Source organism: Schistocerca serialis, chromosome 1 (assembly GCF_023864345.2).
Source record: "Schistocerca serialis cubense isolate TAMUIC-IGC-003099 chromosome 1, iqSchSeri2.2, whole genome shotgun sequence".
In the NCBI taxonomy this organism is placed as follows: Eukaryota; Metazoa; Arthropoda; class Insecta; order Orthoptera; family Acrididae; genus Schistocerca; species Schistocerca serialis.
In genome coordinates this window covers 653,256,876-653,275,421 of record NC_064638.1, presented here as the reverse complement: position 1 = coordinate 653,275,421, position 18,546 = coordinate 653,256,876, and the positions used below count along the sequence as shown (strand labels likewise).

The 18,546-nt window shown below is 43.0% G+C and overlaps 1 protein-coding gene across 1 annotated transcript in view; it reads left to right on the top strand.

Annotated features, from left to right (window-relative positions):
* The window catches only part of LOC126479258 (leukocyte tyrosine kinase receptor-like), a 782,006-nt gene that overhangs the window by 448,381 nt on the left and 315,079 nt on the right, over nt 1–18,546 (top strand). The window contains 2 exon segments of the mRNA XM_050103770.1: nt 6,515–6,678; nt 17,317–17,411. Coding sequence (XP_049959727.1) covers nt 6,515–6,678; nt 17,317–17,411 — 259 coding nt within the window.

The window sequence follows — 18,546 nt, the reverse complement described above, 5'->3', positions numbered from 1 at the left end:
TGCTGGCTAATGTTCCTGAGATAGGAGAACCCATGGGTAAACCTTCTTCTTGTATATAGTATTCTTGATTGAATTTAAAATAATTTTGTTGTGTAATTAACTGTAATAATTTTATAGTTTCATCTGTGTGTTCGTGAGGTAGCTGGTTGTGTGTTTTCAGGTTTTCTTCAATAATTTTTATGGTTTCATTAACAGGGATGCAACTGTACATACTTTCTACATCAAAGAAGAGCAAAGTTGCTGTGTCAGGGATTTTAGTGTCTAACACATGTTCTACCAGTTGAGAGGTATTTCTGATTGTTCTATCATTTTCTAGTTTATGACATTGGGTGAGCTGTGACTGCATTTGTTTTGCTAGTTGGTGTGTAGCTCCATAAAGAAAATTATCCACTCTGTCCAACAGTAAATTTCAGAGCAGCTCCTACACACATTTGACATATACAGAAAACCCACAACAAGTGACATTATCTTACATGTAACTTCAAACCACCCACAGAACCACAAACAAGCAGCAGTCAGATACATGTTAAACAGGTTTGACAGGATCCCCCTAAATAATTCTAATTACCAAAAAAGAGTTAGCCATTATAAAACAAATAGCATTAAAAATGGACACAAAGAAACAGTGGTAGACAAACTAAACAAAAAATAAAGAGACAAATAATGGAAAAACTAACCAAACCACACTAACTCGTACAACTTGCACTACAACAAAAAAATGGCATACAATGACCTACCACAGCAAATTCACTCATAAAATGGGAAACATATTCAAAAAAACAAGGCATAAACATTGCTTACAAAACAAACAATTCCATACAAAAGCACATCCCAAAACTAAAATCAAAACCAGACAGGTACCAACAATGTGGTATCTATCAGCTCAGCTGCAGAGAATGTAAGAAGATATGCTTTGGAATGACTGGCAGGACATTTGGCACAAGATATAAAGAACACATCAGAGCCGTCAAATATGGTACAAATCATTCAACATTTGTGGATCATCTAAAAGAAGAACACTATAGACCAGGCAATATAGAAAATGATATGAATATCATAAAAATCAGTAACGACAGACACCTCTTCCCTTTCCAAGGAAATTTCCACATACAAAAAGCCAGCTGTGAGACATTATAAAAACTGAGAAGAACTATTCAAAACAGCAACGGGATCACTTGCTTTACCGATATGGTATTTTTGCACAACGATACTCAGCCACGTCTTTCCTAGTACGTACGCAAAAGTCTTTTACATTCGGTTCAAATTAGACATTTTTCAACACCTGTGCTACAGCTCAAACTTAGCTCAGAGTGGTTTCCGCCCTCTTGTGCATATGAGTAGATGTCTTTTGTTCCATCGAAGAACTTCAAGCGGCTGTCACGAACTGGCTGCAATTTCGAGTGACCGAATTTTATGCAGAGAAATTATCAACATGTTAACCCTTCGCTGCCTGAACTATCGAAAAGACATAAATTTTCCAGTTTTATAGATCACAAAATTAAATAGTAAGTGATACAACACTGAATTTCTTTCGGATATTTAATTTCTTTTATCCATTTTACGGAAATGGTACTTTTGAGTACCGTCTGGCCCCTCCAGTGACTTACCGACCAACATTTCACAGTACAGCACTTACACTGATTAACGAATCCAAATGAGTTAGAATACTAGGCTACAAGTCAGTGAACATAAGAAAGGTAACTGTACAGTTATTAAATGCAGTTAATCACCATTTCTTGAAATTTTCGTTAGAGTGGATGAGTACTCCAGAAACCAAACATTTTGAATTTGGTGCAGAATGAACTTTTAACTGTACATCCTTCGGGACTAATTTATTCCATTTGTTACATGTATTATTTTCTGTGAGAACTTTGCTTGCAGTTCTGGGGTTGACATGCTTCGTATTCATCTGTCCCATCAGTCCATGAGCAACATTTCTCCTGTACTCCAGAAGTGGAATCCTCCTGTACAGCCCTCAGTACAATTGATAAGTAATTACAGATACTATTTGTATCTTCTTCCCAGCCCAGATCCTGTCAGCATGGTTCACAAATCCGATATTACAACTACAGGCCTTAACTACAGAAGAGCACTCAATGTTGATTTTAATGCTGTCTTTCTGCTTTCTGGAGACTTATATTACATTTATTACATGATCATTGGAAGGCAGAGACACAATTTTGCCTTCTTTCAACAAAGAACCCCAATCCCAGGGAATGAAATCCCATATTTACTTTTTTTTTTTGAACCATATTGAAAGTCACCTCATTTCGTTTTCTTAGAAGGTGAAAGACCTGATGGGAAACTTTTCCTATTTCTTCTCATTATGCCACAAACGAAAATGTTCTCTACTTTTGCCAAAAGGTTATAAAAAAACTCTGTATACTGTTTTTGCCGCAAAACTGGTTTAAAAAACTTAAAAATATCCTAACACACAATTTTCAAATTCCGTCTCCAAATCTTCATATCTTCCTTGATAAAAATCAAAGGCAAGAACGAAACCTTTCAGTTCTGTAGTGCGCCATAGTTTGTAACCGCATGGTACAGACTTCATTGTTTTGTGTTGTTTCACCGAGTTTCTTCCTTTGAATAAAGTAACTTTTCCTTCACCTTCTGTCAATTTTAGTCTGTATTTCTGCTTTTGAGAGGGTTTTCATGTAAACCGTCATTTATCCCTGTTTTTCATGTTTCTCTACAGTTTCAGGTAACCCGATTTCGAGTTCCACTGGTGCACATTCAGTCAAAAATGTTTCTAAAATTGCATCAAAATCTAAAGCTTCTTCTAAAATTTCGTCGGAACATATGCCTATAGGATTATTAGCATAATTTGCGTCAGTCTCATTGTCTTCATCACCCCCTACTTCCGTAACATCATTATCATCTCGAACAATCTGTCAAAAGAGCTGTAACAATTCCGTCAACTGTTAGTATTGCCAATGCCCAAAAAATCGTATATATCTAACAAACAACATTTACAATAATAAGAACCGCGTTAAGACTAAAAGGAGCCTGCACATTGTGCAGCTAAACCGATAAAGCTAGTAAAATACACTGAAAAATATCAAAGAAAGCGACAAACCGCACTTGTGTGACAATACACGAAAAATGCCAATTCAGCCAGACGGTACTTTAAAGTACCACACATTTTCTGGCTTATTTAGTAAATAAACACTACAGATTTAACAAAAGAGCTGCACGAGAAGATTCAAAAATGGTTCGAATGGCGCTGAGCACTGTGGGACGTAACAGCTGAGGTCATCAGTCCCCTAGAACTTAGAACTACTTAAACCTAACTAACCTAAGGACATCAAAAACATCCATGCCCGAGGCAGGATTCGAACCTGCGACCGCAGCGGTCGCGCGGTCCAGACTGAAGCGACTAGAACCGCTCGGCCACTACGGCCGGCGATGCACGAGAAGAATATAGGGCCTGACCTTCATCACATCTATGCTGGTAAACACAAAAATTTCTAACATTTGCACGACAGTAAACAAAACAAATACGATTTCTCCAAAGCAAACCTTCAGCTCTCACTAAATGTTACACAAACGAACTGCTTTACTTGCAAATGATGTCTAGAAGGAAGTAAGATGTTTCGAATTCAACATAAACTTGTACTTGAACGTACCATCAGGTCAGGATGTGGAAAATATGTGTGCAATCAGAATAAACAGGGATCGAAACAGGTGGTACTTAGAAGTAACAACAGGCAACAAAGAGTTAAGAGAGGTAAATGCTGAAATCTGAATGTCGATTACGTAGAAAAGTAATATAAAGATTTAACTGTACGAATTTACTAATAAACTGGCATTAAATATTGCAGTATTTTTATCTGTAACCTGATAAAGATTACTTCCCGCACTCTTCTGAGTCATCAGTCTTCCAACTGGTTTGATGCCGCTTCCTACGATTTTCTCTCCTATGCCAGCCTCGTCAACTCAGCATCCTCCTACACCCAGCGTCCTGAATTATTTGTGGGACATATTACAATATCTGTTTCCCCCTACAGCTTTTGCCTTGTCATATACAACCCGTTGTAGTACCGGATATGTTATTCCCTGATGTCTCTTAACACATGTTCTGTCATCCCATCCGTTCACCTAGTCATTGTTTTCCACATATTCTTTATTCTTTCCTTAAATATTGTTTATTTCTTATCTAATAACTCAACTGTCAGCATTCTTTTGAAACTCCACATCTTAAACACTTCGAGTCTCTTCTGTTCCACCCTCAGCTATATAATGCTGTGTTCAAGAAGTACGCTCTCAGAAATGTCTTCCTCAAAGAAAAGCATGTGTTTGATGTTAGTAGACTTCTTTTAGCAAATAACATTCTCCCTGCCGGAGTTAGTCGGTTTCTTATCTCCTCCTTGCTCCGACCGCCATACGTTGCTTGTTTCCAAGCTAGCAGAACTCTTTCATTTTAATCTCTGTATATCTGTCATGATACAGGCCGGGATATGCCAGCTGTTACTATGTTTGGTTTATTTGAAAGACCTTTAAACATACCTGAAGGATTCTTTAGTACCAAAAAAAACTTCATTTCGTTCACTACAAGGTTCAAATTTAGATACATTGCCTGGCAAAAAAAGTGAAGCACCCAGAAGACAAGGTCGGATGTCAACGTAACATCGTATACATACATACCATCGACGGGGAAAGTAAATGACTAGAGTTGCAATTCTCTTTGACATGTAGAACAACCACCAGAGTGCATTAGTGTTGTTCGTGTCTAGTGACATTACCAGGCCTGGTTGGGTGCACGAGGTCTGTTCAAAAAATTCTGGAACACTCGTAATTTCGCGCCAATGGTATGTTGGAGCGAAATGCAGTTGGCATCTCTGCACGCGTCCGTGTTTAATGTGTAACTACCGGAAGTTTCATTGTTGTATGTCTGTTAGTTGTTGTTCAATTCTGTATTTAATAGAACGTTGGGTCGCACAGTTTGCGAATTTCGAGATCGCAGAGTTAGAGGAGAAACGCGTCTGCATTAAGATTTGCGAGAAGGTCAAGAAAACCTTTGCAGAAGAACACCAAATGATGCAGGAAGCCTATGGAGATGAGTGGTTAAGCCGCACTCGGTGTTACGAGTGGTTAACGCGGTTGAAAAATGGTCGGATGGAAGTTAAAGACGACCCTCGTTCAGGACGACGCTTCATGTCAGGAATGTCAACGAATTTGTGCGTGCCAGTCGAAGACTGATTGTCCGAGAGATTGCAGAAGAATGTAACATTTCAGTTGAATCATGTCATGAAATCCTGAGACAGCATTTTGGAATGCATCGTGTTGCCGCCAAGTTCGTCCCACCGCTCGTGAGTCAAGAGCAGAAAGACCTTCGTCTCGCAATATGTGAACAGCTTTTGGACCGCGTAAATGAGAACGAGAAGTTCCTTAAGAGAATCATAACTGGTTATGAGACGTCGATCTACGGCTATGGTGTTGAAATCAAGTTTTAGGCTTCACAATGGATCAGGAAAGGTTATACAAGTCCGAAAAAAGCTCGTCAGGTCAGGTCAAATGTCAAAGCCATGCGGATACTTTTCTTTGACTCTATCGGGACGTGTCGCGACGCCTGTGAGAAAATGTAAGAAGGGAACGGCCTGAAATGTGGCGAGACAATACATGCTCTATCATCACGATAACTCACACGCACATTCACCCTTTTAGTGCGTGACTATTGCACAAAATACGAAATCACTGCACTGCCTCATTCTCCGTAATCTCCGGACCTGGCCCCCGTGGACTCTTTATTTCCAAAATCGAAAACCCTGTTGAAAGGATGAAGATTTATAACGATAGACAAGATAAAAGAGAATTAGCGGAACAAATTTTTCACTCTGCAGTTGAGGGTGCGTTGATATGAAATTCCTGGCAGCTTACATCTGTATGCCAGGCCAAAACTCGAGCTCGGGACCTTTGACTTTCGCGGGCAGCTGCTCTACCCACTGAGCTACCCAGGCACGACTCACGATCCTCATAGTTACAATTTCACCAACGCCTCATCTCCTATGTTCCAAACTTCACAGAAGTTCTCCTGCGAAATTTGCAGAACTAGCCCCACTGGAAGAAAGAATACTGCGGAGACATGTGGTACTGGCGGAATTTAAGCTATGAGGACGGACAGTGAGTCGTGCTTGGGTAGCTCAGTGGGTAGAGCACTTTCCTCGAAAGGGAAAGTTCCCGAGTTCGAGTTTCGGTCCGGCTCACAGTTTCAATCTACCAGGAAGTGTCGTGCTCTATAATACTTCCTCACAGAGAAAAGTAATGTCAAAGCGAATCTTAACATCGACATCCTTTCATCCTCAATGTTAATCCCACTGTAGAACCTTTCTTTTATTTCTGTAACTGTTTCTTCGATGTACAGGTTGAACAGTAGGTGGCAATCCAAGAGCCGCGCTATTGATCTTCCATTCTTACTTTCCGGCTAGCCCTGTAAAACATTTTAGTAGGGTTTTCGTGGAGAGAAAGCCAGGTCTTGTGGTGATTCATTGCTGTATTCTGTGCCTTTTTTCAGGTGCGTTTCCACTTCCACCAGTTCGGGCCGCACAGCGGTTCTCTGGAGCTGTACGCGACCGAGATGGACAAGAAGCAGAGCGCGCGCATCCTGTCGCGCACGTTCGGCGACCACGGCGACCAGTGGTGGCGCATCGTCGCGCAGCTGCCAAACATCACGGAGAGGTCAGCCTCGCACATAAAAAGTGTTCATTTCGTAGCAACTGCTTTGATTAGCCTGTATCCGAGGCGAGAAGAGCACGTTTCATTTGGATGCAGACTCCTAACTAAGGTATGAGCATATGGGATTGGTTCCCAAGTATGTGAGTGGCTGGAAGACTTCTTTAGTAATAGAACCCAGTACGTTGTCCTCGATGGTGAGTGTTCATCGGAGGTGAGGGTATCATCTGGAGTGCCCCAGGGAAATGAGGCAGGGCCGCTGTTGTTTTCTATCTACATAAATGATCTTTTGGATAGGGTGGATAGCAATGTGCGGCTGTTTGCAGATGATGCTGTGGTGTACAGGAAGGTGTCGTCGTTGAGTGACTGTAGGAGGATACAAGATTACTTGGACAGGATTTGTGATTGGTGTAAAGAATGGCAGCTAACTCTAAATATAGATAAATGTAAATTAATGCAGATGAATAGGAAAAAGAATCCTTTAATGTATGAATACTCCATTAGTAGTGTAGCGCTTGACACAGTCACGTGGATTAAATATTTGGGCGTAACATTGCAGAGCGATATGAAGTGGGACAAGCATGTAATGGCAGTTGTGGGGAAGGCGGATAGTCGTCTTCGGTTCATTGGTAGAATTTTGGGAAGATGTGGTTCATCTGTAAAGGAGACCGCTTATAAAACACTAATACGACCCATTCTTGAGTACTGCTCGAGCGTTTGGGATCCCTTTCAGGTCGGATTGAGGGAGGACATAGAAGCAATTCAGAGGCAGGCTGCTAGATTTGTTACTGGTAGGTTTGATCATCACGCGAGTGTTACGGAAATGCTTCAGGAACTCGGGTGGGAGTCTCTAGAGGAAAGGTTGCGTTCTTTTCGTGAATCGCCACTGAGGAAATTTAGAGAACCAGCATTTGAGGCTGAATGCAGTACAATTTTACTTCCGCCAACTTACATTTCGCGGGAAGATCGCAAAGATAAGATAAGAGAGATTAGGGCTCGTATAGAGGCATAGAGGCAGTCATTTTTCCCTCGTTCTATTTGGGAGTGGAACAGAGAGAGAAGATGCTAGTTGTGGTACGAGGTACCCTCCACCACGCACCCTATGGTGGATTGCGGAGTATGTATGTAGATGTAGATGTAGATGTAGATATAGATGCGCAGAGTGCGAGAAAACTACGAGACTTTTTTTTCCAAGGTCCGACAGGTCGCGAAATTAAAACCACAAGACGCTTTGTGTGAGAGTGTTGCCCAGTGTCTCTGGTATGCCCGCCAATAGCGTCACTTCAGACTGTCAGTTCTAAGCGCATAGTGAGCACGTAAAAATGCATACATCAATGGATTCTGTCACCAAGTGAGAAGTGCTTGTTGTCATTCGATTTGTGTATGTTGAGAGGTTCCGCCCGATTTCCATGCAGTCCACATAATGCAACTTTTATAAGTGACAGCAAAGTGCGGCAGTGGTGCAGGAACTTTGAAGCAGGACGTACAGACGTTCATGATACAGGAGGTCAGGAAAGGAGGAGAGTGTCAACCGAAGGGTCTTGTTCAACGAATGAATCACGTGATTCGAGAAAATCGTCTACGAAAAGCAGTTCAGAAAAAGCGAAGGTCATCGGGCATTGTCCTTCTTCATGACAATTCTCGGCTGCACACTGCAGCTCCAACAAAGACGTTCCTACAGCATTTTTGATGGGAAGTGATCACGCTCGATACACCCGGACTTTTCGCTCCCTCTCGTTTTCACCTCTTTGTTCATATGAAGCGTTGGCCATAATGACACAATTTTGGCACAGAAAAAGCACAAGCGGTGGCTTTTTAGAACAACGGTATTGGAAATGTTATGACAAATGTCTAAATTAAAGCGGCGACTATAGAAAGAAGTGGCTGGAAGGCGTAGCTAAATGTTGCAAATAAAACATTTTTGAAACTTCCTGGCAGATTAAAACTGTGTGCAGGACCGAGACTCGAACTCGGGACCTTTGCTTTTCGCGGGCAAGTGCTCTACCAACCTATTTTTTTTCTAATTATTACCAACTGATCTACCCAAGCACGACTCACGCCCCGTCCTCACAGCTTCACTTCTGCCAGTACCTCGTCTCCTACCTTCCAAACTTTACAGAAGCTCTCCTGCGAACCTTGTAGAACTAGCACTCCTGGAAGAAAGGATATTGCGGAGACATGGCTTAGCCACAGCCTGGGGGATGTTTCCAGAATGAGATTTTCACTCTGCAGCGGAGTGTGCGCTGATATGAAACTTCCTGGTAGATTAAAACTGTGTGCTGGACCGACACTCAAACTCGGGACCTTTGCCTTTCGCGGGCAAGTGCTCTACCAACTGAGCTACCCAAGCACGACTTACGCCCCCTCCTCACAGCTTTACTTCTGCCAGTACCTCGTCTCCTACTTTCCAAACTTTAATGAAGCTCTTCTGCGAACCTTGCAGAACTAGCACCCCTGAAAGAAAGGGTATTGCGGAGACATGGCTTCGCCACAGCCTGGGGGATGTTTACAGAATGCCCGCGAAAGGCAAAGGTCCCGAGTTCGAGTCTCGGTCCGGCACACAGTTTTAATCTGCCAGGAAGTTTCATATCAGCGCACACTCCGCTGCAGAGTGAAAATATCATTCTGAAAACATTTTTGATTCTCACTGTAGGTTCCATATCGATTTCGCGACCAATGCACCTTGAAAAGAAAATAGCCCTCGCACATTCAGAAATCCGGGGATAAGGAAAAATAAAGTTGGCCGGGAGATCACGCCAGGTAACCTCATCCGCCTAATTGAAAAGGTGTGGACCAAAGCAACGCCTGCTGACGACACTAAGCTCACCAGAAATAATGGTACTGCAATACGATATTGTAATGGCTATGTTTTCCAAATTACGGCGAAATGTTCCTTCAGACATGTATGCATGTCCGAAGGAACAGGCACTGCAGCTACAACAGCGTTTATGGGCTACACGAAATTAATTGGCAGTTGCGAATACGGACAAACATCAGCTTTATAGTGGAATGACAACAATGAAAATTTGTGCACGATCGGGACTCGAACCCGGATTTCCCGCCTGTTGCGAGTGGTCACCTTAGGTTTAGGCTACCCGAACACGACTCACAGACACACAAACTTCCATATGTCGTCAAACATTAATTCTTCAACCTGCTCTCTTACATTCATTACCTATATTCCCGTACAGGGGAGATATTTTTACGTGAAAGTCACTTGACCGGTGTCGGAGGATAAATACGATACTAAAGTGCCTGTGTTATACCAAATTACGATGCAGTGTTCCTTTGGACGCGCATTGCATCGTAAGTTGGAGTAAAACAGGCACTGCAGTATCATATTTATCTGCCGATATCGGGCAGGCGACTTTCACGTAAAAATATCTCCCCTTTACTGAAATATACATAGTGGATGTACGATTACAGGTTATAGATACATGGTTGACGACATATGGAAGTTTGGGTCAGGTCGTGAGTGACGTTCGGGTAGATAAATGGCAAGGCGACCGCTAGCGATAAGTGGAAAATCCTGGTTCGTGTCCCGGTCCGGAACAAATTTTCGTTTTCATCATTCCATTATACAAGCGATGGTTGTCCATATTCGCAGCTGCGAATTAATTTCATGGAAATAATATTAGTCACATCCTCCAAAGGGTACACCGATTGCTTTGGAGTGCGATAGATGCAGAATTCGTACCAGGCGTAAGGAGCGTGGTCGTTCAGAGATCCTGACTGAAAGACACCACCGACGAGTATCCCCGTGGTCAATGACAACCGGTTCCAAACCCGACAGGAATTACTGCTATCAGTGAATGCAGGTACATCTCAAGCAGTTTCCCAGTGAACACTATGAAGAGATCATACATTGAACTTCTGGAGTTGGATACTATGACAGGCCTTTTCTTACAGCGGCATATGAAGCTGCTTGTCTTCAGTACACGAAGTAGGACTGAACACTGCACGTTTACTAACTGGAGGCGTGTATTGTGGTCGGACGAGTCGTGACTTTGCCTCTTTTTATATGACGCATGGCCCAAGGAGAAGTTTAACCAGCAGTGTGCGGAGGGTGCACTTCAGACCAGCGGTGGGTCCGTGATATTTGGGTGTGTCTTTCGTACCAGGAGCCAGTCAGATTGCGGTGAATACGAACCAGGATATATTATTTCACCATTCCACATCTACGTCTACATCTACATCCACACTCCGCAAGCCACCTGACGGTGTGTGGCGGAGGGTACCTTGAGTACCTCTATGGGTTCTCCCTTCTATTCCAGTCTCGTATTGTTCGTGGAAAGAAGGATTGGCGGCATGCCTCTGTGTGGGCTCTAATCGCTCAGATTTTATCCTCATGGTCTCTTCGCGAGATATACGTAGGAGGGAGCAATATACTGCTTGACTCCTCGGTGAAGGTATGATCTCGAAACTTCAACAAAAGCCCGTACCGAGCTACTGAGCGTCTCTCCTGCAGAGTCTTCCACTGGAGTTTATCTATCATCTCCGTAACGCTTTCGCGATTCCTAAATGATCCTGTAACGAATTGCGTTGCTCTCCGTTGGATCTTCTCTATCACTTCTATCAACCCTATCTGGTACGGATCGCACACCGGTAAGCAGTATTCAAGCAGTGGGCGAACAAACGTACTGTAACCTACTTCCTTTGCTTTCGGATTGCATTTCCTTAGGATTCTTCCAATGAATCTCAGTCTGGCATCTGCTTTACCGACGATCAACTTTATATGATCATTCCATTTTAAATCACTCCTAATGCGTACTTCCAGATAATTTATGGAATTAACTGCTTCCAGTTGCTGACCTGCTATATTGTAGCTAAATGATATGGGATCTTTCTTTCTATGTATTCGCAGCGCATTACACTTGTCTACATTGAGATTCAATTGCCATTCCCTGCACTATGCGTCAATTCGCTGCAGATCCTCCTGCATTTCAGTACAATTTTCCATTGTTAAAACCTCTCGATATATCAGAGCATCATCCGCAAAAAGCCTCGGTGAACTTCCAATGTCATCCACAAGGTCATTTATGTATATTGTGAATAGCAACGGTCCTATGACACTCCCCTGCGGCACACCTGAAATCACTCTTACTTCGGAAGACTTCTCTCCATTGAGACTGACATGCTACGTTATATTCTCGGTGCACAGTTGTTCTTCTACCTCTCCAGGACGATTATATGCCGTAGGAACTCCTTTCTTCCAAGATAACAGCCAGACTCAGAGGACTACATGCATACGGTCCCTGTTTGACGAACACACAGACGCTGTGTACCACCTCGACTGGCCGCTGGGTGGCATAAGCCGTGTCATACTCCCTAATACCGTGTCGGACCTCCCTTTGCTCAGCGTAGTCCAACAACTCGACATACCATGGACGCAACAAGCCGTTGGAAGTCCGCTGCTGAAATATTGAGTCATACTGCCCCTATAGGCATTCATAATTGCGAAAGTGTTGCCGGTGCACGATTGTGTGCACGAACTGACCTCTCGATTGTGTCCCATAAACGTTCGATGGAATTCATGTCAGGTGATCTGGTTGGCCAAATCACTGGCTCGAATCGCCCACAATATTCTTCAAACCAATCACAAACAGTTGTGACCCCGTGACATGGCGCATTGTCAGCCATAAATATTCCATCATTGTTTGGGAACATGAAGGCCATGAATGGCTACAAACGGTCTCCAAGGAGTCGAACGTAACTTTTTACAGTCAATAATAGGTGCAGTTGGCCCGGAGGACTCTTTCATTCCATATAAACGCCATTACAGAGCCACCACCAGCTTGCACAGAGTCTTGTTGGCAACTGGGAGTCATGGCTCCATGGGGTCTGAGTCACACTGGAACCCTATCGTCAGCTCTTACAAACTGAAATCGGGACTCTTCTGACCACGCCATGATTTTCCAAACGTCCAGGGTCCAAGCGGCATAGTCACGAACCCAGGAGAGGCGCTGCAGGCGATGCCGTGCTGTTAGCAAAGGCACTCGCGAAGGTCGTCTGCTGTCATAGCCCATTAACGCCTAACGGATACGTTCGTCGTAAGTCCCACACTGATTTCTGCCGTTATTTCACGCAATGCTGCTTATTAGTTAGCACTGACAACTGTACGCAAACGCCGCTGCTCTCGGTCGTTAAATGAAGGCCGTCAGCCACTGTATTGTCCTTTGTGAGAAGTAATGCCTGAAATTTGGTATTTCCGGCTTACTCTTGACAAGGTTGAGCTCGTAATATTGAATTCCCTAACGATTTCCGAAACGGAATGTCCCATGAGTCTAGCTTCATCTACCATTCCGCATTCAGAGTCTGTTAATTTCTGTCGTGCGGTCATAAACACTTCGAATACCTTTTAAATACGAGAATCACCTGAATACAAATGGCAGCTCCGCTAACGCACTGCCCTTCTATACCCTATGTACGCGTTACTACAGCCATCTGTATATGTGCATATCACTATTCCATGACTTTCGTCACCTCAGTGTGCCTGGAACAGCAGATTATTCGGACTGATTACCATCGTTCGAGAAATGAAATTTCGCTCTGCAGCGTAGTGAGCGCTGATTTGGAACTTCCTGACAACTGTGTACCGGACTGAAATTCAAACCTATGACTTTTGGCCATCGACTGAACTATCCAAACATGGCTCACAACCTATCCGTACAGCTTTACTTGCTCCTACCTTCCAAACTTCACAGGTCCTGCATACTTTGCAGGAGTAGCACTCCGTTGAAACAGTCCCTGCCAATTGGTGGCTGGACCGTTTCATTGAAACCGATGTCTACCTCTGTTTGTTGTTTGGTTTTACACTCCCCACCCCCCACTTCAGTAGACAGGAGTGAGCAAAGCACTAATATATAGCAAAAACAACTGCATAAGTTCAATAAATAAGGACTCTCTGATTCTAACTTCTTCCAGTTATGATGTACGTGCATCTTACAGAACAGGTTCTGATCACTGGATATGAGGGATTAAACAGTAATTGTAATTTCAGTTCTCGGCCTCAGCCCTGAATTAAGAAAGGGATGTCAAGACCTCGGTGTAGGTAGCACCAATTCGTCACACGAGACACGGACGGCCACGTCCTCATGAAGGCTCTGTAAGCCTTTCGGGCTGCGGCACTCCAAGGGAAATCTCCCCATGACAACAACCGATAACTGCCCGTCCTTTGTACGTGGTCTAAAGCGAGTTGGAAGAGAAATCCTTTAGCGGCTGGCTAGGTGGCTGGCCTAACTGCAGTTAAGCATCCCAGTGTTCTCTAACAATGTACGTTCCTCACATGGAACTTCTAAAGGCGGCACAGAACGAATAACTAACACGCTCTTTCTCCCCCTTTTAATCTCTTTAGACTTACGTAGAAATTTTGCACTCGATGTTAATTAGAGGGGACGGCAGGAAGCTGGCTTCTCTCTGTCCCGTTTGTTGGTCCCTATAATTCCACATCGATGGGAAACGCACGGCAAGTAGTTACTTACCTGATTGGCGGATAAATTGTTGCTACAAAGTGATTTCCTAATCCATGCGTTTTCGTACACGGAGCCAAGTGACGCTCAGAACCGAAGTACAGGGAGAATCATTCTGACGTCCTCCAGAAATGCTAGTCCCGCAAAGTACACAGCAGAACTTCTGTGAAGTGTGCGACGACACACTGCAAGTTCAGACTGAACGGAAACATGCACTGTCGGGCTCATGTCAGGAGTCACGGCAGTCCATTCATTACTGATCATTCCTGCATCCTGGAGGAAGGTGTTACGAGATGTGCGCATTGTGTTCCTGGGTTGCTGACTTGGAAGAGGGACCTATCGGTGAAATGTTGAATGCAGGGCTGGACAGTCAGTTGAAGGATCCTGTTCCGACACTGTTCAGCTCCCAAATTACCTCCCCCAAACCCCAAAGCGATTAGATGCTTAACGGCGTACGACATCCGCACACTGCACCGCCCCGAGAACGGCTATGGTTCAAATGGCTCTGAGCACTATGGGACTTAACATCTATGGTCATCAGTCCCCTAGAACTTAGAACTACTTAAATCTAACTAACCTAAGGACATCACATAACACCCAGTCATCACGAGGCAGAGAAAATCCCTGACCCCGCCGGGAATCGAACCCGGGAACCCGGGCGCGGGAAGCGAGAACGCTACCGCACGACCACGAGCTGCGGACCCTCCCCAAGACACGACTTGAACCATCTCTCTTCTGAGCCAGTGGGCAATGCATGCCTGAGGCTTGTTTGATACCTAGCCGCCTCCACAGTGTTCTACAACGATCATCAACTGTCGGGCAAATCTTGCACTCATAATTCAAGAGATCCGACGCCATTGACCCACGTTCAGTTCCAGGAGTTCGCTTTCCACCTTCTCCATATATCACAGTTCCTAATTTGGAGTTTTGAGGGCTGTACTTTTGTTCTTAATTAACCTCTCGAGGCCAATTTGATCGTCTAGAGGCGTTTGAGTACTGTCTGTGTAAACACAGCTCTCCCAGTTGCTTCCATAATGGCAGCACGCAGTTCTGTCGCACTGTTCTCAGGGAACCTACAAGCCATATGCAAGTACGAGTCATCAGCTAGTGCTGCTGACCACGAGTGACCACTACGTGGCAGCTCTTAAGTGTTTTATGTCTCACAGTAGCGGTTGTTTGTCAGCTAGTTACATGTTCCATAGATTATTTGAACGACAATTTTATCGAAATAACGTGAAACGAGTCATTTTACAGGTATACATGATTAGTGTTAACATTAATGAACACATTACTTTTTAGTCCTATTCTAGCTACTACATTGAAAACCTAGTGTTTTTACAAGCTGCCAATATTTAAATAGACATTCGTCCATAGAATAGAAGGAGTTGTCCAGAAGAAATGATTTTAGGTTAGATTTAGAACTTGCTTTTCTACCTGACAGACATTTTATGGTATTGGGCAAATGATCAAAAATTTTTGTTGCTGAAAATTGATCTCCCTCTTCCCTCCAGTTCAAATTTTTATTTACATGTACACATAAAAATTTGGAGCATTCTATCCTGTTTACTAACTCCTGTTCATGTGCTACATCAGTTGTTGATATGACTCTATTTGCTGTGCAGAACTTAGTATAGTCTGTTTCTTCAGAACTTTTGTAAAACATCGTTAACACTCCTTCTGTTTCCAGAATGAAATATACACGCTGCAGCGGAATGTGCACTGATTTTGAAACTTCCTGGTAGATTAAAATTGTGTGCACGACCGAGACTCGAAGTCAGGACCTTTGCCTTTCGCGGGCAAGTTGGTAGACCACTTGCCCGCACAAGGCAAAGGTCCCGAGTTCGAGTCTCGGTCCGACACACAGTTTTAATCTGCCAGGAAGTTTCAGTCCATGTGTTGCTTCCTCTCTAACAGGATTTAATATAACACTAGTATCGTCCGCAAAATGTACCAGTTCTGCTTGTTGAATGTTAAATGTAAAGTCATTCACACATATGTAGGGAATAGGAATGGACCCAAAATTTAACCGTGTGGACTCCCTTTGTGGTTTGTCCCAATATTGTCTGAATCATTCAGTACAAATTTTGCATTCAGTTTGCTAAGTGTGAGTCAAACTAGTTGAGTATGAAACCATCAATTCCATAGAACTTAATTTTTTCTAAGAGAGTACATCACCTACACAGGTCAATACCAAATTTGTGCTACCGTATTTTGCGGGTGAATGTGTAAATAGCATTCTCAATTGTGTAACCCTTCTGGAATCCAAACAGTGATAGTTTAAGTAAATTGTTTCTACTTAAATCTGAGGAGACTTCTCTTGAGTACCGTACATTACTTTTCGGAATAGTTTGGCAAAACTGTCAGTAAGGAAACTGAACGATAATTATTTATATCTGTTTTATGGCATTTCTTATAATGAAGCTTAACAGTTGCTTATTTTATCCTGTCCGTAGAAACTTTCTGTGCCAGTGATGCATTACATATGTTACCAAGGATATTGCTTATTAAGTTAAAACATTTTTTCATAATTCTGTTGAATGTTTGGATGACGTCGTGGTGTACGCCTATGCAACCATCAAAGCCCCACGCTAACAACCCTTATTGCCGCATAATGACAACACGAGAATGACCTCAGATTGGAATGATTCTTCGAGGCACGTTGACAATGTACACAAACTGCATTGTCCCGTTCGCGATTGTAGACAATGGGATTGCAGCTTTAATTTTACTCCATTACAGAAGTTGCTATAGGGAGCGGTTTGTTCCTGTTAAAAGATTATTTATACAAAAATAGCGCTATGCATGTTGTGTGCTGTTGCAAAACTTTTCTTTAGCTGTTTATAGTAGCCGATCGCCAAAGCTATTCTCAGTATTCTAAGCTATTCCGTAAACTGATAAAAAAATTAGAGGAATTAGAGTTATAATTATTTGTTTAAGACAATTATCTTTTTACTACCAGTACTTAAATCAAATAAATTACATGAATATCATGTATACTCAAAATACTGAAAGGAAAATTATTGGAAATTAATAGTGGAGTCATGACAACGACTCGATGGACAGCAAAAGAAGCAAACAAGAGGTTAAAAACAACCTGTTAAGGTTTAATGTGAGCAAGTAACGTACCACTTGCGGTGCACATATCATACTTAAAGTCGTGTCTTTTCGTCCACAGGTATCGGTTTCGTTTCGAGGCGAAACGCGGGTACAGCCCCCGAGGAGATGTGGCCATCGATGACTTCTCCATGAGCCCAGAGTGCTTTGGACTTGGTAAGTACCATTCTACTCTCACCACTTTTCCCCCTCTCCCCCAATTTTGACGATAAATAACTTCTGTTTATGATTCGTATCCTTACATCTGTGCTTCCATCTGGCATACATATCGATTAATGATGGGTAGAAAACCGTCATACGGCTTCAAGACGGTCATACGAGAGCGCTCTACACATTTGTTCGTTACTATCTGTATTTAGACTGTTCAGTTTGAAAAAAATAAATAAAATCATGAATTACGAAATATTTCAGTGAAAACTTAAAGAAAGCGGTGATGTATAAATATCAGCTCAGCCCAACGAAATACGAGCTCACGGAACATCAAATGAACTTTTGGATTAGGCTAAAGAGTTCCCAGCAAACAGTATACAACGTGTCCTCCTTTATAGAGAGAAAACAGCAGCGTACTCCAAGGGAGTGTTGTTGTTGTTGTTGTTGTTGTTGTGGCCTTCAGTCCGAACAATGGTTTGATGAAGCACTTCACGCTAATTTATCTTGAGCAAGTCTCTTCATTTCTGCATAATTACTGCAAACAATATCCATTTAAACCTGCTTACTGTAATCGAGCTTTGCTCTCCCTCTACAGTTTTTATCCCCCCACAATTCTCTCCGTTACCAGATTAATGATTCCTTGATGCCTCGGAATGTGTCCTGTCAACCGACCCCTTCTTTTATGCAAGTAATATCATAAACTTATTTTTTCCTGCCGCGTGGGATTAGCTGAGCGGTCTAGGGCGCTACAGTCATGGATTGTGCGGCTGGTCCCGGCGGACGTTCGAGTGCTCCCTCGGGCGTGTGTGTGTGAGTTCGTCCTTAAGATAATTTAGATTACGTAGTGTGTAAGCTTAGAGACTGATGACTTTAGCAGTTAAGTCCCCTAAGATTAAAAAAATATACACTCCTGGAAATTGAAATAAGAACACCGTGAATTCATTGTCCCAGGAAGGAGAAACTTTGTTGACACATTCCTGGGGTCAGATACATCACATGATCACACTGACAGAACCACAGGCACACAGACACAGGCAACAGAGCATGCACAATGTCGGCACTAGTACAGTGTATATCCACCTTTCGCAGCAATGCAGGCTGCTATTCTCCCATGGAGACGATCGTAGAGATGCTGGATGTA